The 21,416-nt window shown below is 31.3% G+C and overlaps 3 protein-coding genes across 3 annotated transcripts; 1 reads left to right on the top strand and 2 right to left on the bottom strand.

The window, feature by feature from the left end:
- Positions 1-1,684: 1,684 nt before the first annotated feature.
- LOC112707913 (G-type lectin S-receptor-like serine/threonine-protein kinase At4g27290) lies at positions 1,685-7,185 on the top strand. Its single transcript, XM_072201540.1, has 7 exons — positions 1,685-3,227; positions 3,332-3,445; positions 3,635-3,780; positions 5,744-5,954; positions 6,083-6,320; positions 6,403-6,553; positions 6,629-7,185. The coding sequence occupies exons 1-7, from the start codon at positions 1,934-1,936 to the stop codon at positions 6,932-6,934; spliced, it is 2,460 nt and encodes an 819-aa protein (XP_072057641.1). The 5' UTR covers positions 1,685-1,933; the 3' UTR covers positions 6,935-7,185.
- Positions 7,186-9,762: 2,577 nt separating this feature from the next.
- LOC112707912 (G-type lectin S-receptor-like serine/threonine-protein kinase At4g27290) lies at positions 9,763-13,385 on the bottom strand. The gene is made up of 7 exons (XM_025759946.3): positions 12,043-13,385; positions 11,819-11,929; positions 11,316-11,458; positions 11,012-11,222; positions 10,611-10,848; positions 10,342-10,492; positions 9,763-10,258 (listed from the first exon to the last, which is right to left on the bottom strand). Exons 1-7 carry the CDS (start codon positions 13,316-13,318, stop codon positions 9,950-9,952), a joined length of 2,439 nt encoding a protein of 812 aa, XP_025615731.1. The 5' UTR covers positions 13,319-13,385; the 3' UTR covers positions 9,763-9,949.
- A 2,293-nt stretch (positions 13,386-15,678) lies between these two features.
- On the bottom strand, positions 15,679-19,284 carry LOC112707910 (isoleucine N-monooxygenase 2). Its single transcript, XM_025759942.2, has 3 exons — positions 18,559-19,284; positions 17,513-17,867; positions 15,679-16,461 (listed from the first exon to the last, which is right to left on the bottom strand). The coding sequence occupies exons 1-3, from the start codon at positions 19,158-19,160 to the stop codon at positions 15,808-15,810; spliced, it is 1,611 nt and encodes a 536-aa protein (XP_025615727.1). The 5' UTR covers positions 19,161-19,284; the 3' UTR covers positions 15,679-15,807.
- Positions 19,285-21,416: the final 2,132 nt, after the last annotated feature.

Here is a 21,416-nt window from a genome sequence, read left to right as displayed (position 1 = left end):
TAATTATAACATGAAAGGATAATTGCATGCTATTCCATCCCTTCATCTCAAGCAGAACATTATGTTCATCATCAACACCCTACAACATTGGAAGTTACCACTCATATAATTAAGTAGCAGAGTGTAACAAATTAGAGTACGTACCAAGAAAGAAAAGAAGTGTCATTCAGAAAGAACCACCACTCATTGTTAGCTTGGTTTTACTCCACTAGAATAATAATTATATATACATATATTATACATGAACTCACACCATTACAACAATAATACCAAATATATTGCAGACAGAATCACAAGTAAAAAAGTAATGCTTTCCTTGACAGCATCAGATGGAGTAGTTCTGCACAATATCATCAATGCATGTTAGAATGACTTGCTAATGTCAGAATATATTAGGATCACTTAGTTTTATTAGAATTATTTAAATATTTTTTACAAATTAGCTTTCAATAAGATTGACTGACATATTATCTAATCTATTCCTGAACAATATAATATTCTAAATCTATATTATGTAATATAATTAATTTAACTCTATCTATTGCGCAGGTCTTAGTCATAATATTAAAAAGACAATATAGTATCCTAATTTAACTCAAGTTGTCGCTTAAGTATTAAAAAGAGATTTAAAAAAAATAAAAATAAATAAATATATTTTTTTAAAAAGTTAATCCAAACTTACCCTAATACCTAAATTGAAGACTTAAATAGGGAACAAATTGGTTTAAATGTGTTTTGACCTTAAGACACCAAAAAAAAAAGGACGTGTTTTGACTTTTCAAGTTGGAAAATTCTGCTTTTCTGCTTCCGTGGAATTTCATGCTGATTTATTTTATTTTATTTTTCTAAGAGTATGGATCTGCATCTAGTTTCTCATGCTGTATTGTTGCTTCTAATTTCGATATTATCTTTTTGTAAAGAGTATAGACTATAGACATCAACTGCACAAGATCTAATTTTTTTATTAAAAAAAATCCAAAATCCTTTTAATTGTTTTATTAAAATAACACACTATAACTAGAGTTTGTTCACTTAAATGTGCTTTAATATTTATATTTATCTCATTGATGAATTGATAAAATTGTGAAAGAATAAAAAAAATGAACTTTTATTGTATGTTGATTGATTGAATTGAATTGTAAAATATGAATGTAAAATTAAATATATATAGAGCATTGGCCTATAAAAGATAAAAGTAAATAAATATAAGATAAAAATAAATAAAAATAAGATAAAAATAAAATAATAAAGACTAAAATTATAACTGAATTTATCTATTTTTGGGCTAAATTTGTGAGCCGCGAGATTTCTTTATTATTCTCATGGGCTAATGTGAAAGAATAGTTTAATATGAATAATCGTGCATTATTTAAAGAGAAAATATGAGAAGGGAGTAACAATATCAAAATTGAGTGGCAACTCTCTGGTCATTGATGTTTCATGTAAATTCACTATATTTTTCTGTCATACATGGCGGCTAGACGGTTTAGACAGATTGGACACATAAAGAGAAAAGTGATTAGGAAAGAGGGTAGACTAGTGAATAAGGACAAAGTAAGACCTGAAAAGATCTACATAAAGTGGTCAAGTGAGATTTATGTGCAAATAATCTTGTGATAAACATGATATATAACAGGAGGCAATTGTTTTGTTTGATCCATGTACCCAACCTCCCATTAGGCTTTGTTGTTATTTTTTAATCTTGTTCAAATGACAGTTATAATAGACATGTTCCTAATTAACACTTTTTCTCTTTCCTAATCCTATCCGTTTACCGAGTTAAATTGACAAAGAGAGACATGTGTGGTCAATGTGTCCATTTCCATGTCTCAAATCATCTTGACTTACTATATGTTTATGCTTTGAGACAAAATTAGCTTCCTTGCATATCATAAGTATCCAAACAATGAAGTAACTCAAAAGCTGATATTCAATGGGCATTCCTTCTTTCACAGTGATGCTTGCATACATGCTTTATTCTTCTTCTCTTGCCATAGAACTTGACTCTATTCATGTTTCCCAGTCCCTTAGTGATGGCATGACCTTAGTGTCACAAGGTGCAAAATTTGAACTTGGTTTCTTCAGCCCTGGTAATTCTTCTCACGAGCGTTACTTGGGAATTTGGTACAAGAAAATTCCCATTCAGACAGTTGTTTGGGTTGCCAATAGGGCCAACCCCATCAATGGTTCCTTAGGAATTTTAACAATTAACAGCACAGGCAATCTTCTACTCTCAGAAAATGGCACTGAGACTACTTTTTGGAGCACAAGCACAATCTCTCAAAAACAAGCAAAGAATCCGGTATTGAAGCTCTTGGACAGTGGCAATCTTGTGTTAAGAAATGAAGGGGAATCAAATCCAAAGGCCTATTTGTGGCAAAGCTTTGATTATCCAACAGATACATTCTTGCCAACCATGAAGTTGGGAAGGGACCTCCGAAATGGTTTGGATTGGCGCATAACTTGTTGGAAGAGTCCAAATGATCCATCCCCTGGAGACTATTCTCTTGGTTTAGTTGTAAGGGATTATCCAGTCTATTACATGATGAATGGCACACAAAAAGTATATCGGTCTGGACCTTGGAATGGCCTTTACTTCAGTGGATTCCCAGATCTGTCCTTTACATATGTTTTTGAAGACAGTTTTGTCACAAACAAGGATGAGATATCCTATAGTTATAACACCAAGCTTGATTCTATCATTGCAAGAGCTTTAATAAGCCAAACAAGTCAATCTCTTACAAGTTATTTATGGGATGACAATCTTCAGAATTGGAAATATTTTGGATCATCCCCTGGTGACGTGTGTGATAAATATGACCTTTGTGGAGCCTATGCTTATTGCAGTGTGGCACAATCACAGCATGTCTGTCAATGCTTTAAAGGGTTCAGTCCAAAGTCACCAGAAGAATGGAACTCAAACAACTCCTCACAAGGATGCATTCGCGACAAACCATTAAGCTGCAATGTCACAACTAGTGATGTGTTTGTCAAATATACTGGCTTGAAAGTGCCGGATACTCAGCATACTAAGCTGCATGAGAATATTACTTTAGATGAATGTAGAAATCTTTGTTTGAAGAACTGCTCTTGCATGGCTTATACCAATTCAGACATAAGAGGAGGAGGCAGTGGCTGCGCCATGTGGTTCGGCGATCTAATTGACATGAAACTGTTTCAAAATGGTGGACAAGATCTATACATCCGAATGCCTGCTTTTGAGTCAGGTAAGGAACAAAACTTCATTTTGCTTTATAGCTTCTTCTTCCATTCTTCTTATTATTATATCTTTCATTTTTGTTTACATATTTGATGAATTTCAACCATGAAGGACTTCAACATCCGCACAAGCAAAAAGTGATCATTGCTAGCACCATTGCTGCATCTTGTGCAACACTTCTACTTTGTGTTTATGTTATATACAGACTCCGAAGGAACAATATTGGTAACTACTTTCTTTTCAATCCTATATTCCTATTATCTCTAAATGGCAGCAAATTTCTATATAAGTTTTTAAATTGGAAATTTGTTGAAATACTGCTAATTATCAAGAACTACAGTATTCCGAAATTCCTTTTGTTTAGAAATATAATAACAATATCTGAATGGATTTTACATTTCTTTGCGTTCCTAGAAAAATCAAAGATAGAAGGATATATGGAAGCGTACGTAAATGATGCAGATCTACCACTGTTTGATCTACTAACAATTACTACTGCCACCCAAAAGTTCTCGTTGAATAACAAGATTGGACAAGGTGGTTTTGAACCTGTTTATAAGGTAATTCAATCTGATGGTTTCAGTGGCTAAGAGAAGGGGGTTGAATCTTAGCCCCCTTTTCGCTTGATAACACTTGCTGACCTTCAGAGAAGACTTTTCTGTTTTTGCTCGTCACTGGACACGAGCAACTTTGTTTTGTCTCGTCCCTTCCCACGAGAATTTTTGTTTTGTCTCGTCACTTGGCACGAGATAATTCTGGTTTTTGCTCCTATGTAGTAGAAAACAGAAATGGAGTAGAAAGAGAAGAAGATTGCACCCAGATATATCCTGGTTCGGCTGCTAAGTGCAGTGCAGCCTACATCCAGTCTCCATCACAAACATGATGGAATTTCACTATAATCAATTTGATTACAACTTGTAAAGTGCTAACCCAACTTACAAGGGGATTCCCACAAAATCATGATACACAACATAGATGAACAAAGGACCTCTAAGACATCTATGACTTTTTCTTTTAATTTTGCACTCTCTGCCTTTTTCCGCTCTATGGCTTTTTCATACAAACCTCACTTGTTTGCCTTTTTTCCATGAGACTTAAGACATGACAAAATTAAACAGAAAAATTACAAAACAGAGAACATTGAAGGAGAAGAAAAAACTGTTAGCTCAGGTAGCTCTGAGAACTCTGTGCCTTGCATTCTCAAATTTTCTCCTTGCTTCAAACAGTGGTTGTTCCCCCTTTTTAAAGAAGAGGAAAGCCTCCACACTTGAAGCCAAAACCGAACCAACTTCTTCCTCCTTCAACAATCACAGAACCGGTTCGGCCACATAGAGAGAGAAGAGATAACCATGCAAAAACCAACATGCAATTACCTCTAGTCCTTTCTTGATCATCACCCTTCATCAATCCGGGCTCTCCATCCTTGGCTTCCTCTCCAAGATGGATTTCTGGCCCTTGATGATTCATGATGATGATGACTTCATCTGCTTCAATCTCTGCCTTCAACCATCACTTCGCCACTCTAGCTACTCCCTGTGGTGGTTGAGCAGAATCAAAGACAAGCCATGCTTCAAGAATCTCTCCTCTTGGCCGAATCTTCAATGTCCATTTTTGAGCATGAAAAGCTCAAGATAACCTCACCAAATCTAACCACATTTGGTAAGTATCTTAGCTACAGCTCATTTTTATTTTAGTATGTTTTCTTGCCATCATTAGCTTGATGGTCTTGATACATGTAGCTTCTTCCTTTTCTTGGTTAAAGAACATTTCTTCCATTGTTTCCTGGACAAGGACCGAAGAAAGAAGAAGAAGAAAGAGATGAGAGAGAATATAACTTTGGAAAGAAAGTGATTAAGTGAGTTGATCAAATCAAGCGGAAAAGTGCTTTCTCTTCCCTTAGAGTGGCGTGTAGCTTTGAGCACATCAATCATGTCACTTCATTTTCTCTCTCATAGTTCCCATGCAATATATGGCAATTAAATGAATTTTGGAATCCATCTAATGTTTGAATCCTTGAATCCGTTGAAAGCAATTTTGCTTCCCTCTTTATTGTTTTCGGGTAATGCATGAGGAATTAACATTGCATATAATTGGGCTTAGTTGCATCAAATATTAAATCTGGCCCACTTAATAACATTTGCTTTCCTGATGGATTTGGATCAAGCATAGGAAGCTCTCATAAAAAATTAACCATGGACTTGGTTGTAATCAACATTGAGCTTGGCCCATCAATATAAAATTTCAGCCACTTAGTATGCAACAAGGCTGGTTATTGGGCTTAAGCCAGAAATTCATTTTTCGGCCCAATATTAAACTTGCACAACAAAATTATTTTAATTAACACATTAATCAAGATTAGCTTAATAACTTTGCTGTTAATAATGTTTGATCATCATCAATTTAGTTTAGAGTTTTCCAAACTCATCACAATCTTTGAATACTTACTAGCTTGAGCCTTGAACAAGTAGAGAACATTTAACATTGTAAATATCATGATCTACTTATAAAAATGTAATTGGGCAGGGAAGATTAACAGATGGACTTGAAATTGCTGTGAAAAGACTCTCAAATAGCTCTAGACAAGGAATGACTGAATTCATAACTGAAGTAAAGCTGATTGCAAAACTTCAACACCGTAATCTAGTAAAACTTCTTGGTTGCTGCATTCAAGGAGAAGAAATTTTGTTAGTTTATGAATATGTGGTTAATGGTAGCCTGGACACCTTCATCTTTGGTATGTAATATCAAGAAAAATTAAATTAGATATATTCTGTTTTCTAGTTTTCACTACAGCATAGTAAGCAGTTTATGAAACTTCAGTATTTGATATTTTATTAACAGATTTGTTTTTTTGAAATATAGATCAAACAAAAAGTAAGTTGTTGGATTGGCCTCAATGCTTGGGCATAATATTTGGACTTACTAGGGGACTCTTATATCTTCATCAAGATTCAAGATTGAGGATTATCCATAGAGATCTCAAAGCAAGTAACGTTTTACTTGATGACAAATTAAACCCAAAAATATCAGATTTTGGAATGGCCAGGACTTTTGGAGGAGATCAAACTGAAGGAAACACAAATAGAGTTGTTGGGACTTAGTGAGTATCTCTTTCTAATTTCATAACATTTTATTTATTTATCTTTTCTCAACTTAATCATTGTTTTAATGCTTTCATACAGTGGATACATGGCACCAGAGTATGCTATCGATGGATTGTATTCTATAAAATCGGATGTCTTTAGCTTTGGCATACTTATGATGGAGATTATATGTGGGACCAAAAATAGAGCTCTTTGCCATGCAAATCAGACTCTCAATCTCATTGGTTATGTAAGCACTAAGATAATTGTTATATTTCTCAAATGTGCAATAAATTTTCTGAAGGTTTTCATGTTTGTGATGTAGGCTTGGAGGGTATGGAAAGAGGAGAAGGCTTTAGAGTTGATAGATTCAAGCATAAAGGAGTCATGTGTAATCTCAGAAGCATTGCGATGCATCCATGTGAGTCTCTTGTGTGTACAACAATACCCTGAAGATAGGCCTACAATGGCTTCTGTGATTCTCATGTTAGCAAGTGAGATGGATTTAGTTGAGCCTAAAGAACCTGGCTTCTTTCCCAAGAGGGTTTCTATCGAAGCGAATTCGCAGCCACATCAATGTGAAGTATCTACAAATGATGAATTAACCGTTACCTCATTAGATGGCCGGTGAAATCAATGAGTCTGCTGCACATATCACATGAACTCATGGTTAGACATTTTCCATTGCTGGACTAGTTTTAGTAACTGAATATTTGAAACAACTGTTTATCCTGTTGCACAATATGATAATCGTTACAGCTACAAACATGTGTTTTTTACTCTATTGTTGTTTAGAGTATTTTCCCTTCTCTATATGTAGTTTCACAAAACATCTAATAATTTTATCATGAATTTTAGAATAAGAAATAATGATTCCCTTTCATAATATTTGTATATAATTGATATTGAATTGTACTTTCGGCCTCAGAATCCTCATTCCTCACTCATTCCTCACTGCTAGATTATACACTAGGTAGTGTTCTAGATATTGATTTTTCCTTCTCTCTTAAAAAGGCTTAGATCATCTCTTGCTTAAATTCTAAATTTTCTCACTTATATTAGCAACGTACAACACCACCAATATTTGCATTTCGCTTTCGTTTTGCACTTGGTATTTCTTTTTTTCCTAGTTATATATGATGTAATCAGAAAGCATAGAAAAGTAATGAGGGACAAAGAGTCAAGATAGCAACAGTAACATGCGCCAAATGTGTTTACTTTGAAATTGGATGTTGGACTCAGTAGTCATTATGGAAAGAAAAATAAATAATATGTGCTTAAATAAAATATTAACTATTTAACTAATATATGTATTTTGGGAACAAATTACATTTTTATATTGTATTACATAATTTGTTTATAGTGTAAAGTAAACAAAAAAGGTATAGCATGTCCCATTTACACTAAAAATAACAATTTTTTTACTTACTCATTTACAAATGAAATATGTGGAAAACTATGTTATCATGATATCTCAAAAAGTATTTTGATGATTTACAACTATGTTATATATGGCTAATTTTTTTTTTTGGTATGGGAGTAGAAGTGGTGATATACCTTAACATTGTAATTTTTGGTGTTTTTTAAAATTGTGGAAGTACAAATCGGAGGGTCCGATTTCTGTACCTGAAATTTTTTAATTTTTTTAACACAAATCGGACGGTCCGATTTATGTACCTCTCACAAATTGGACAGTCCGATTTGTGTACCTCTAGAAATCGGATGGTCCAATTTCTGTACTTCTAATAAATCGGACAGTCTGATTTCTGCTTTTCTAATTAAACGATTCCACATTTGAGTATAACACCTCAATAATCCACATTTAAAAAAAACATCACTACCACTCCAATATTAAAAATAAAAAATTCATTATATATCAGTCAACAAATTAACCACGTGTATAGAATACATATTAAAATATAAAATAATATTAAAATTAAACTAAATAATACATATATTTATATACAAACACATAATGACTAATTTGATAATTTTTTGATATATACATAATATTTTTGTATAATTTAATAGTTTCAATAATATACCAACTAACATATGTTCAAATGTGTTAATGAGCTAAGAATTTTTTATGAAGTATCAAAAGTAAACTACAAAATTTTCTTGTCCTATAAATAAACCATTGTACATTTCATGTAAATAGCATTTGATATTTATTCTTTAGTTATTTTAGTAAATTCTAACATGGTATTAGAAGTATAGTATCTTCTTTGAATTTTTTTTCCGCTCCAAATTCTTTTATAAAAATATTTTTACTTTTCTTTCTTAGTTTTCAATTACAACAATAAACCTTATGTATGCATTCTAAGCTCCTACGGTTTTGTTTGCAGTCCGAGTTTTGGCAGTTCCTTCTGCATCACGTTTCTTAAGGTTTTGCTGCTCCAAATGCATTCCGAGTTTCTGCAGTTTTCTCTACACCCAAGTCCTTGTAGTTTTGTCCGCACTCTAAATTCCTGTAGTTCTGTCTGCATCATGAGCTCGCAATAATTCAAAAATTTTTATAATTTTGTTTTACACTATTTTGGTTTTCTTATTCCGTTTTTTTTTAATAAGTTACAAATTCAAGTTACCACATGATTTTGAAGGAAAATGTTAAAATATATTTAAAATATTATATATGAATATACAAAAATATTATGTGTACCCAAATTCAGTTATTATATATTTGTATATAAATACATATATTGTTTAACTCATTTTTATTATTTATTTTATATTCTAATATGTATTTTATACTAATACTAATTTTAATGTATATCTAGCATAATTGATTAATATAATATCTAGGTATATCTCGTATTGATTTTATATTTATTTTAGTTTGATATTATATGATTAAATAATATTTTTTGTTGATAAATAAACACCCCGGATTATACATTTCGTATTTTCATGAAAGATCTTCAAATTGGTTCTCAATTTTTTTAATTAAATTCGTCTACCGAAAATTTGAAGTTAGTCATGTTAGTTTTTTTTGTCTCTTTCATTGTTCATGGTGTCAAAGTTTGTTGATATGACAGGTTAAGTGATATCACATCATACATACCTCACCGTCCTAATTGTCTATTAATATAATAACTTTATGAAATTATATCAAATCAACCCCAAATTAAGAAATCTAATTGCATAAATTTATCATGTTAGTAGTTAATTAGGATTAAGAAGTATGAAATATGTGATATAGTCAGTGTGATATCACTTAACATGTCATATCAGTAAGTTTTAATACCATCAGCAAAAAAAATAATAGAAAATAATGAAATGACTGATGTGACTAACTTAATCTTTGAAAGATGAATTCTATTAAAAAAATTTTTGGGACTACTTTGGAGAACAAATCATCTTTTAAAGACGATTTTAACCGTTTACTCTTTGATATTTATTCTTGAATTAGTGTCATAAATTCTAACATGATGAATTATAGAAATCCTGATATCTAAGTAGCCCAAATGGTCATCCTATTGCAGAGCAAGATTGACATCTGCGCAATGTGCTCTTCAGTTGAAAAGTTATTTGCAATTAAAGTACACAACACCAAAACAGAACCTAGAAAAATAAGCTAATCTATGAAAGCCAAATTGTAAGAAAACAATACACTCATGCAATCAGTGTAGCTAACAAAGTGATTTCACCGACCATCTAATGAGGTAACAGTCAATTCATCATTTAAAGTGATGATGTTATGTTGATCTGAGTGTGAACTCACTTCAGTGGGGAGCTTGCAAGAAAAGAAGCCAGGCTCTTTAGGCTCAACTAAATCCATCTTACTTCCCAACATGACAAGTACTGAGGCCATTGTAGGCCGATCTTCGGGGTGTTGTTGCACACATAACAGACTAACATGGATGCACCGCAATACTTCTGGGATCACACATGACTCCTTTATGTTTGGATCGATCAGCTCCAAAGATCTGTCCTCTTTCCAAAGCATCCAAGCCTAGATCATATAAGATGAAAAAACACTTCAGAATATTTGCAACATCTTTGTTAAATAAAACAACTATTTGAGTGCTTGCTTACATAGCCAACAAGATTAAGAGTCTCATTTGCATGACAAAGCGCTCTATTTCTGTTCCCACTTATAATCTCCATCAATATTATGCCAAAGCTGAAGACGTCAGATTTTACTGAAAACAGCCCATTGATGGCATACTCTGGTGCCATGTATCCACTGCATGAAACCATGAAAACAAGTGTATTCATATGGCATATCATACCAAAAATAAGGGGGGGGGGGGGGGGGGGGGGGGGGAGGGGGTTTGATACTATAAAGTTACATAGATACTCACTAAGTCCCAATAACTCTATTTGTGTTTCCATGAGTCTGATCAACTCCAAAAGCTCTAGCAATTCCAAAGTCTGATATTTTAGGATTTAACTTATCATCAAGTAAAACGTTACTTAATTTGAGATCTCTGTGGATAATTCTCAATCTTGAATCCTGGTGTAAATATAGAAGTCCCCTAGCAACTCCGAATATTATGAGGAAGCGTTGAGGCCACTCCAGCAACTTGCTTTTCATTCTATCTATGTTTAGGAAAACAAATTTGTTATTTAATAATGAATAGTGAAGCAGTTATCTTATAAAGATAGTAAGAAAATAAAATGAAATAAAATAAGGGAGAGGGAGGGAGGGAGGGAGAGAAAATGCCAAATTTAGGCCTAATCTAAGTTTTCTTGAATCACTTACCAAAAATGAAGTTGTCTAGGCTGCCATTAACCATGTATTCATAAACTAACAACTTTTCTTGTCCTCGAATGCAGCAACCAAGAAGTTTTACTAAATTTCGATGCTGAAGCTTTGCAATAAGCTTTACTTCAGTTAGAAATTCTGTCATTCCTTGGCCAGAACTGTGTGAAAGTCTCTTGACAGCAATTTCTTGCCCATCTGCTAATTTCCCCTGATTTATCGCATTTATGTAAGTAGATGTTGTTAATAATGTCAAATTCCTCTACTTGTTTGTTTGCAACCAACTATTCATAGACCGAATTACCTTATATACAGTTCCAAAACCACCTTGTCCAATCTTGTTATTCAGCGAGAAGTTATCAGTGGCATTACTAATCATTAGTAGATCAAACATTGGTAGATCCGTGTCATTTACATATCCTTCAAAGTATTCTGCTTTTGACTTTTCTGGGAAGCAAGAGAAAGAAAAGATATACAGCAATATTATTAACTTAAAAATTATAAGTTTTAAGATAATCAGCAACATTTTCTTTTTTTTTTCTGCTTTTTTTGGTTTTCTGGGTTTGTGGGGAGGACAAGGAGGATTACATGCAAGAGAGGTAGTTGGAAATTCTATATAGTGATTTCACTCTCTTCAATCTCAAGCTGCTAAAGCTCTAGATTGACCTCAAATTCATTGCCATCTTTACACCAGGATTGTTTTCTGAGAACTAGCTATATTTAAACAAAGTTTCAATTCAGCAATAGAATACATATATAGAAAGTGTTGGCCTTTGGAGATAATGTGAGAGAAAAGAAAGTAGTTACCAGCAATGTTCCGTCGGACTTTGTATATGACATAACAAAGTAGAAGCATCCCACAAGTTGCAGCAATGGTAGCAGAAATGATCACTTTTTTCTTATGTGATCTTGAAATTTCTTCATGGTTGAAATTCATGGCACATAAAACACAGTTAAATCCCAAATGAAAGTGTAATTTTGAGCTTTGTAGAATGTGAAGCATTAACAAGAAACGCAACTTCATTCCATACCTAGCTCAGAAGCAGGCATCCTGATATATATACTTTGTTCCCCGCCTTGAAGCAGTTTTAGGTCGATCAAATCACCAAACCACATGACACATCCTCTGCCCCCTTCTCTTATGTCAGAATTAGCATAAGCCATACAAGAGCAATTCTTCAAGCACAAAACTTCACAGTCCTCTAAAGTGATATTCTCAATCAACCTGGTGTGTTGAGTATCAGGTTCTTTGAAGCCGGTATATTTGAGAAAACCATCACTGCTTGTGACATTGCAACTTAGTGGTTCATTGCGGACACATCCTTGAGTCCAGATGGATAAGTTCCATGCTTTTGGTGACTTTGGACTGAACCCTTTCAAACATTGGCACACATGTGTGTCTGCTGCACTGCAATAACCAAAGGCTCCACAGCAGCCATAATAATCACACACATCAGCTGGAAGTGATCCAAAAAGTTTCCAATGCTGAACTTTGTCATCCCAGAGGTATTGAGTAAGAACATGTTCGCTTGTTTGGTTTATTACAACTCTTGTGATGAGAGAATCAATCTTGGTGCTAAAGCTGTAGAATATCTCATCCTTGTTGGTGACATAACTGAGTTCATAAATATACTCATACTTCATATTTGGGACTCCCCCAAAGTATAGGCCATTCCAAGGTCCAATCCGAGAGAACTTTTTCGTTCCATTCATAATGGAAAACTCAGGATAATCACTTAGTACTAAACCATAAGAAAGGTCTCCAGGGGATGGATCATCTGGACTCTTCCAACAAGTTACTCGCCAATCAAAACCATTTTGCAGGTCCCTTCCCGTCTTCATCCCCGGCAATTGTGTATCGCATGGATAGTCGAAGCTTTGCCACAGATAGGCCTTAGGATTTGAATCTCCATCATTTCTTAGCACAAGATTTCCACCGTCCAAGAGCTCTAACACTGGATTCTTTGCTTGTTTTTGAGAGGCTGTGTTCCAAATAATAGTTTCATTTTCTTTGAGCACAAGATTGCCTGTGCTGTTCAATGTTAATATTCCCGAGGAACCATTAATGGGGTTAGCCCGATTGGCAACCCAAACAACTGTCTGAACTGGGATTTTCTTGTACCAAATCCCCAAGTAACGGTTCTGTGATTTACCAGGGCTGAAGAAACCGAGTTCAAAGGTTCCACCTTGAGACACTAAGGTCATGCCATCACTGAGGGACTTGGAAACATGAATATAATCAAGTTCTATGGCAAGGGAAGAAGAAAGTATGTAAGCAAGAATCACTATGAAAGAAAGAATGGCCATTGCATAACAGCTTCTGAGGTACTTTACTGTTTGACTTTGGATATTGATGATATGAAACAAAGCTAAATGTCTCAATCTTAAATAAGAATTTTATTTATTTATTTATTTTAAATTCTCAGTCCAACTTTCAACTTAAAAGTAAACACATATGTGTGGCACGTCCCTATTGCTACCTTGACTTTTGTTGCTCATGACTTTTCTAATGCAATGATTAAAGGGTAGATAACTAGGAACCATCCAAAGAATATTTGTAGGTTATACTCAGTAATTACAAAGATGTTTATATGGTTTAAAGCAATTTGGATAAATGTAGTATAATTATTTTATTGAGTATTTGGCCAAAATAAATTTAAGAATGATAATATCTGCTAATGTGTTTTTATAAAAAAATTTGTATCTGAATTCATTATAATTGTTGTGTAATGATTTAAATATCATTGAAATTCCTGAAGAGATTCCAAAAATTATAAAATCTCTAAAACAAGAGTTTGAGATGAAAGATCTTGAAAAGATTAAATTTTGTCTCAACCTGTAAATCGAATATACAAAAAATAGATCTTTATTTATCAAACAACATACACAGAAAGATCTTGAAGAGATTTTATATGAATAAGTTACATCCATTAAATTCCCCAATTATCGTAAAATCTTTTGATGTGGAAAAGAATCAATTCTGTTCTAAACAAGAAAATGAAGATATCATTGGTCTTGAAGTACCATATCTTTGTATTATTGGAGTACTAATGTATCTTGCTAATAATACACGACCTGACATATCATTTGCGGTAAATTTACTAGTAATGTATAGTTTCTCTCCAACCAAAATACATTAAAATGGAATCAAACAAATCTTTCAATATTTTCATGGAACAGTTGATATAGGATTGTTTTATTCATATGAAATTAAGTCACAATTAGTTAGCTATGTAGATGCAGGATACTTGTCTGATCCGCACAAAGAAAGATCTCAAACAGGATACCTATTCACATATGGTGATACAGTTATATCATGGAGGTCCACAAAACAGACGAGAGCAACAACCTCTTCTAATCATGCTGAAATAGTAGTAATACATGAAGCTAGTCGCGAGTGTTTTTGGCTCAAGAGTTTGATCCAATATATTCTGTCATCATGTGGACTAATTGATCATAAGATAGCTTCAACTGTCCTGTTTGAAGATAATACAGCATGCATTGCTCAACTTAAGGGTGAATACATCAAAGGTGATAGAACAAAACATATTTTTCTCAAATTCTTTTTCACTCATGATCTTCAAAATCAAGAAACAATTGATGTCCAATAGATCCATTCAGGCGATAATCTGACAGATTTATTTACAAAATTATTTCCAAAATCATTCTTTAAAAGATTGGTACATTAGATTGAGATGCGCCGATTTCGAGATATTAAATAATGGTGACAAGAGGGGGATGCTGTTCTTTTTTTTCTTTGATCAGGTTTTTTTCCATTGAATTTTTTTTACAAGGTTTTTAATAAGGTAGTCCCCATCACAAAGGATTTTATACTCTTTTTCCTTTACTAAATTTTTTTTCCATTGGATATTGGATTTTTCTTTAGTAAGGTTTTAACGAGACATAATCCTAAATAGACATCCAAAATGGAGTATTGTGATAAGATCAAAATAGATGTCTATTAATATAGGTGGTTGATTTTGTTTTCAATTATGAATGACTCAAGTTCTCAAAACAAACCAAAGTTAATGAAATTGAAATTGTAAATTTCACACACTTATAAATAGTAAAGCAATTTGAAGAACAATATATACTACAATAATACATGAAATTCTCTTTCTTTTTTATTTCTTTATGTGAATTCTTAAGTTGTAATAGATATAATATTAATAAATATATAAATTATTTCTATTATTATAATGAAATAATTATATTGATAAATATTAATATTAAAATTTTTTATTTATATTTTTTATTTTATATTTATTATATCTTATTTATTTATTTATTTTACAACAAAAAAATAAAAATATTTCAAGAATTTACTATTACATAAAAAATTGGATCCCTTTATTGGAAATTAAAAATTAGAAACTGCAATTTGTTTGCTGTCTTGGCAACACATCATTTCACTCCCCAAAGCTAGTTTAACATATGTTTTACATGATTACTGTCTTTAATTAATTAAAATTCAACTACAGTTAGTTAATTTTATGTAAAGTTGATAGTTGAAAATCGTTAAATAATTTAAGAGTTTTGTTAGGAAGCCAATGACTTATTTATACAATGTATACAATGAACTATATGAGTTACAAAATGAACATCACCTATAATATTTAGAATAACCATCCGAGTACAGATAATAAAAATATTCCATTGGATTCCCATACTTTTCCATAATTTAATAGATTTAACTAAATTATTAACTAACGATTTTTATTTATCAATTTTATATAAAATTAACTGCACATGAATTTTCACCAATTAACAATCCAATATTTAAATTAAATAATAGCTTAAGAAATTCCATAAGCCTCGGCTGGCAACCGCGGCGTTGCAAGTGCCACGAGTGGCTTTGCTTTTATGGTACCTCCTTCTATTTCGGAGAAGTCAATAGTTGTTTCATTGGGTGGCACACTCCAATTGAAGCCATGTAACATCCTAGCAAATAACATAATCGTCATGGTAGAACCAAGATTGATCCCGGGACATGCACGTCTTCCAGTGCTAAACGTAATCAACTTCAAACTCGGTTCATTTAAACTCAAATTCTTAAACCCATCAATATTATTATCTTTTTCTAAATGGCGTTCGGGTTGAAACCTCAATGGGTCTTTCCATATTCTTGGATTTTGTCCGATTCCTTGCCGTCTTAGAACGATGTGGCTACCCTTTGGAATGAAGTAGGTGTTGTTGGCAACAAATGTGTCTTCCATGGAAACATGGGTGGCGTTGATGTCATCAATAGGGTGGAGGCGAAATACTTCTCTTGCGCATGCTTTCACGTACTTGAGTTTTGGAATGTCTGATTCTTGTACTTGTCTTTTTTTGCCAACCACGCTATCTAATTCCTCCGTCGCCTTTTCAAGCATCTCCGGCTGATTTAGCATCTCGGCGAGTCCCCATTCAAATGCATTTGATGGATTGTCCACGGTTGCAATCATCATATCCTGCAAATTTTCATTTATTAAAAGAAAAATATAGGTAGAGAATGAGAATACTAAACAATGTGAATAATTGATATACTTTATGTTTAATTCAATAGGTATACAGATGATTATGTTCATTATTTTTAATTGAATGATTATTTTTTTGATTCAATTTACTCATATACAGTTAACAATGGCTGGATATTCAATATATTATAGGTGTGTAGATAGAAAAAGTCTAGGGGACCAGCAGTTTTGTTGAATTTTGGCTAGCATGTAACCAGCAGAAAAAGGTGAGCCATTGGATGAAATCTCACACCAATCTCATACCATCAAATCATCATTGATGGTTAGTTGATGGCTAACAATCACAAAAATTGCTGGCCCCCTAGCATTGCTCGTGTAGATAATTATCCTAATGTTAAGATTTAGGAAGTAATTTCGAGTGGAGTATTTTTTTTATTTTATTGGATCAATTCTAAAACTTATTCATCACATTATTTACAAAAATGATTGTTTACCTAACAAAACCGTTTATTAAATACTCTATAAAAGATATATGATTAAACAAGAAACAAATTTTCTCAATTTTTTTAAAACTATTTGATAAAATATGATCTTCTATCTTAAAGTAAAATAATTAATGATTTTTTTCTCACTAATTGTATATTGTTTGAAAACTTAAAACTTTTTTCTCTTAATTTTGATCCAAAATGACAAAATGTAAAGAATTTTATACAATAATTTAAATATATTTATATATTTAAATAAATTTTTAAAAAATTAATTTAAAAATTAATTTAACTATTTATGTAAAATTCTTTAACAAGTATATGAAAGTTATTTTTTTTTAGTAAAAAGCAGAACTCTTGTTTTATCTATGAATTAAAAATGACCTTCATATACTCATCCTTGCATTCAATATGTAATTTTAAAACCCTTAATTGATATATAACTTATTCTCTTAACTTGAATATCAACCTTTAATAATGTTCATTAAAAAATGTATAACTTATACACTGAAAAGTTAAAGGTATAATACAATATACAAAAATAGAGTATAAAGTGTTACCATAATTTGAGACTTAATTTCATCAAGAGTCAAAAGTGGACTGTCATTTGCATCTTTCAATGAGATTAAAACATCAAGCAAGTCCTCTTCACATGTCCTTTTACCATTCTTCCATTGCTGAACCCTATCTTCAATTAAGGGATCATGATACTTCATTATCAACTTAGTGGCCTTCTTCAAGTTCTTCTTATGACCATCCAAGTCAAGCCCTCTCAAGCATGCAACGTAATCAGAGACAGAGAATGCAAAGAGGTATCTCAAAACAATGAAAATTGCATCAATATGTTCCACCTCCTCAAATCCGGGTCCTCCATCTTCTGTTCCTTTACCAAAGTGCCTTGCATTGAAAACCAACCTGTTGGAATATTAATATTACAATTCAATGCGTGTGAAGAATAAGTTAAAAAAATTCTCAAAATATTATAAATTCTTTATTATTATTAGAGTTTAATTTTAATGTATTGATATGCACGGTAAAATATTTTACACAGTCATACAATTGCATCCATTTTTTTAAATGATTATTCATGCTGTTCATGTGAAAATGCAATCAATATGAAAGAGATAATTATTTTTATTGATATAATATTATATAATTGAATACACGTATAAAATTATTTTACATTTACAGTGCATCAAAATTAAATTAAATTCTTATTATTAACACTTAATGTTTATTTCAATTTTCTAATTTTTTTTGGATAAAATGTAGAAACACTAAGATAAAATATTACAAAAAAAAGTTATATTTCTATATGTATATGCATTTTTATAATATTTTGGTTAACAAAAAAATGAACAAACTTCTTTTCTAAAACAGATAAAAATTTTTCTGTTGCTATATTTGTCTCACTTTTAAAATAATTTTTTTATCTTCTAATATATTATTCCTGTATGTCCTTCGTCAAATATAATCATATCAGATAATCGACATGTACATTATACACATGTGGTTTAAGCGGAATCAAATAATAATAAATAATTGTCTTAAGACCAAGCATGATGAATATCTAACTTTAATTAGTAAATATTATTTTAATTCTCACCTTCTAATGATGTTCCCTGAATAATGTCGTGCAACAATCCTCGCATCAACAAGGCCGCCGCCATTCTTATTGCATTGATTGTAAACATAGCGAACGATGTTGTCGGCTTCCTCCACCCTCTTGTCTTGTAGCCATTGAAGTCTTCTTGGAGAGACCAATTCATTGGCCATGACTCTCTTCATTTTCTTCCATTGTTCTCCATAGGGCACTACTATTGTACTCAAGTACCCAAACGAGACATGTTCACTAGACCAATTCGTAGGCCTGGACGCGAAAATTGAATCTTGTTTTGTCAATAATTCCCGAGCAATTTCAGGGCTAGTAATCGGAATGACATGAATGTTACCTAGCCGAATGCATGCGATTTCGGTGTTTAGGTCACTCATGATCCTATGTATCCATGTAGATGTTGGTTTGTTTGCTAGCATTTCAGGTAGGTTACCAATTATAGGCCATGGTTTTGGTCCCGGAGGGAGTGATGTAGTTTGTTTGCATTTTGAAGTTATTTGGTGTTTGAGGAATTTGAGAAATGGTGTGATGAATCCAACAAGTAAGAGAAGGAGATACCAAAATAGTAGAGAGCTAATAAGAGAAGATTCCATGGCTTGGAAGTGATCAAGTGATGATGAAGTACAATTTTAGGTTTAAGCTAAGATATGTATGTGTATGTGATTATTAGGGTTTAGTTTGATGTGTTGTTTTTGGTGTAGTGCATGTCTTTCTTCATTTATAGATGCAAGATATGATATCATGTGGATGGAGTTCAACCTAGCTAGTTAATAACTAGAATGTTTCATGTATGCTTGAAAGCGATGGAGTAAATTATATCATGAACAAGTTTGCATGCAATTAACACGTGAGTGATTAATAACACGTGAGATTATCTACAAGAATACATTATGACTTTTCACTAATATTTTTTAATAATTAAAATTTAACACGTATAATCGATTAAATTATGTTAATATTTGTTAAAATTAGGCTAGATAAATTAATTTGACCGTAAAAATGATAAATTAGATTTTGAACTGGTCTAAATTAATAATATTTTTTATAAAAAATAACTACAATATCCCTATTACAGAAAATAACTAAAATATTTTTATTATATATATTAATTTTAAAAATCCTAAATTCTAATTCTTTTTTTTCTACTTATAGGATTAGGATTTAGAATATATATATATATATATATATATATATATATATATCGTAGCTATTTTTCATAAAAAAATATTTTAAATCGGTTTAAAATTAATTTATTAATTTTTTTATTAAACTGATTTGTCCTAACTAATTTTAATAAAAATAACACAATTTAATTGACTATATATATTAAATTTTAATTATTAAAAAATATTTTTTTAAAAAAATATTTTTAACATCTTTATCTTAAATGATAACTTTAAACTTTTTCTATTTGTCAATATATATATATATATATATATATATATTTAATTTCCACCCGTATCAACGTTTTTTTTTCCTTATTATGATTTACACGTATCAAGTATATACATGAAAATAATTGACTAAACGGTAAACACACACGCGAAATGGGCTAACAACTTTGGACTAGTTAATCTTTAATTTTTTAAATGTTAGATGTAATTGTCTTTAATAAAATAAATAAACAAATTTAATTAGTTCTTATCTCTTAAAATTTTCTAAAAAAAGAAAATAGAGGCTCTGACTCTTAGATAGATGTATGTGACTTAATTAGTAGTTGATAATGTTTGAATAGGATTATGTTCTGCCTTGTTGGGGGGTTGATATAATGTGGATCATGTGTTAGGATATAGTGCTTTTCCCTTGTGGTTTTGCTCTAAGACTGTTATTTGTCTCCGTTTGTCTTTGGAGAATATTAATATATCTTTTTTTCGGTGTCTTATTTATTTTTTATAATTAGATTTAAATATTTAAATTTTATTAATTTTCATATTTTTAAATTAAATATTAATTATTTAATTTTTTAATAATTAAACACCAAATTTTAGGTATCATAACAAATATCATTAATGTTTCTGCAATGCATGTGAAGGAGGAATAATAGAGACAGATTAACATACAAATTAAACCATACAACACATGAGATTGGTTCCCCATGTTTATGTCATAATATGGATCTAATTATTAGTGACAGGTTTCAATTTTGTGAATGAGGAATCAGACAAGTGTCCATTTAAAGAATTTTAAATTTAATACTTTTTATCTTTAATAAATTTTTATTATTCTTCAAATTTTTTAGAATTATTTTTGTTAGGTGAATTGGTCTTTCTGTTATTTTGGATAGGAACAATTTTATTTTATAATAATATTTTTTAATTAAAATTTAATTATGTTATGATAAAATTTGTTAAAAAGTTATTTGTTTAATATAAATATTGAAAATTTTATTAAAAACGATAGAAAATTTAATTTAGCATATTAGAGTAGTTATCAAAATTTTTTAGAACAAAATTTGTTAGAAATAAAAATATTCAATCTAAAATTTATTGAAAACTAATTTTAGTATTTACTTTATATATCATTTGAAAGAATTGTTTTAAACACAAAAATTAATCTAAATTTGATGTGGCCTTTATATATCTTTAATTATTTGTTTACTAAAATAGACCCTGATCGATGATATTGTGATCGATTTGAGGAGTTTCAATTTGATCTTCCTTCTCTAAAAGATCTGTCACGACCTTTTTCTTGCACCTCTATTATTGTTATATTAAAACTTAGTTTGTGTAAAATTAAGTTTAACCGATTCAAATGATGATCCAAATTAGATTATTGCTGATCAGATAATTAGATTTTTAGTCTGACCCACCGAATCAAACCAAATTTGATAACTATGCTTTTATTTTTTA

Source organism: Arachis hypogaea, chromosome 8 (assembly GCF_003086295.3).
Source record: "Arachis hypogaea cultivar Tifrunner chromosome 8, arahy.Tifrunner.gnm2.J5K5, whole genome shotgun sequence".
NCBI lineage: Eukaryota > Viridiplantae > Streptophyta > Magnoliopsida > Fabales > Fabaceae > Arachis > Arachis hypogaea.
Note: the sequence above shows the minus strand (reverse complement) of the source record. Positions and strands in the feature narration are given on the sequence as shown.

Bases quoted from the DNA above. Each gene is read 5' to 3' on its own strand.
- LOC112707912 (XM_025759946.3), bottom strand. From the start codon at position 13,318: ATGGCCATTCTTTCTTTCATAGTGATTCTTGCTTACATACTTTCTTCT. The intron at 10,849-11,011 runs GTAAGTGATTCA...TCCTAAACATAG, and splicing joins CCTAGACAACTTCATTTTTG to ATAGAATGAAAAGCAAGTTG. The intron at 10,493-10,610 runs GTGAGTATCTAT...GGTTTCATGCAG, and splicing joins AATAGAGTTATTGGGACTTA to TGGATACATGGCACCAGAGT.
- LOC112707910 (XM_025759942.2), bottom strand. From the start codon at position 19,160: ATGGAATCTTCTCTTATTAGCTCTCTACTATTTTGGTATCTCCTTCTC. The intron at 17,868-18,558 runs GTGAGAATTAAA...ATATTCCAACAG, and splicing joins TCAGGGAACATCATTAGAAG to GTTGGTTTTCAATGCAAGGC. The intron at 16,462-17,512 runs GTAACACTTTAT...GAAAATTTGCAG, and splicing joins AAATTAAGTCTCAAATTATG to GATATGATGATTGCAACCGT.
- LOC112707913 (XM_072201540.1), top strand. From the start codon at position 1,934: ATGGGCATTCCTTCTTTCACAGTGATGCTTGCATACATGCTTTATTCT. The intron at 5,955-6,082 runs GTATGTAATATC...TTTGAAATATAG, and splicing joins CCTGGACACCTTCATCTTTG to ATCAAACAAAAAGTAAGTTG. The intron at 6,321-6,402 runs GTGAGTATCTCT...GCTTTCATACAG, and splicing joins AATAGAGTTGTTGGGACTTA to TGGATACATGGCACCAGAGT.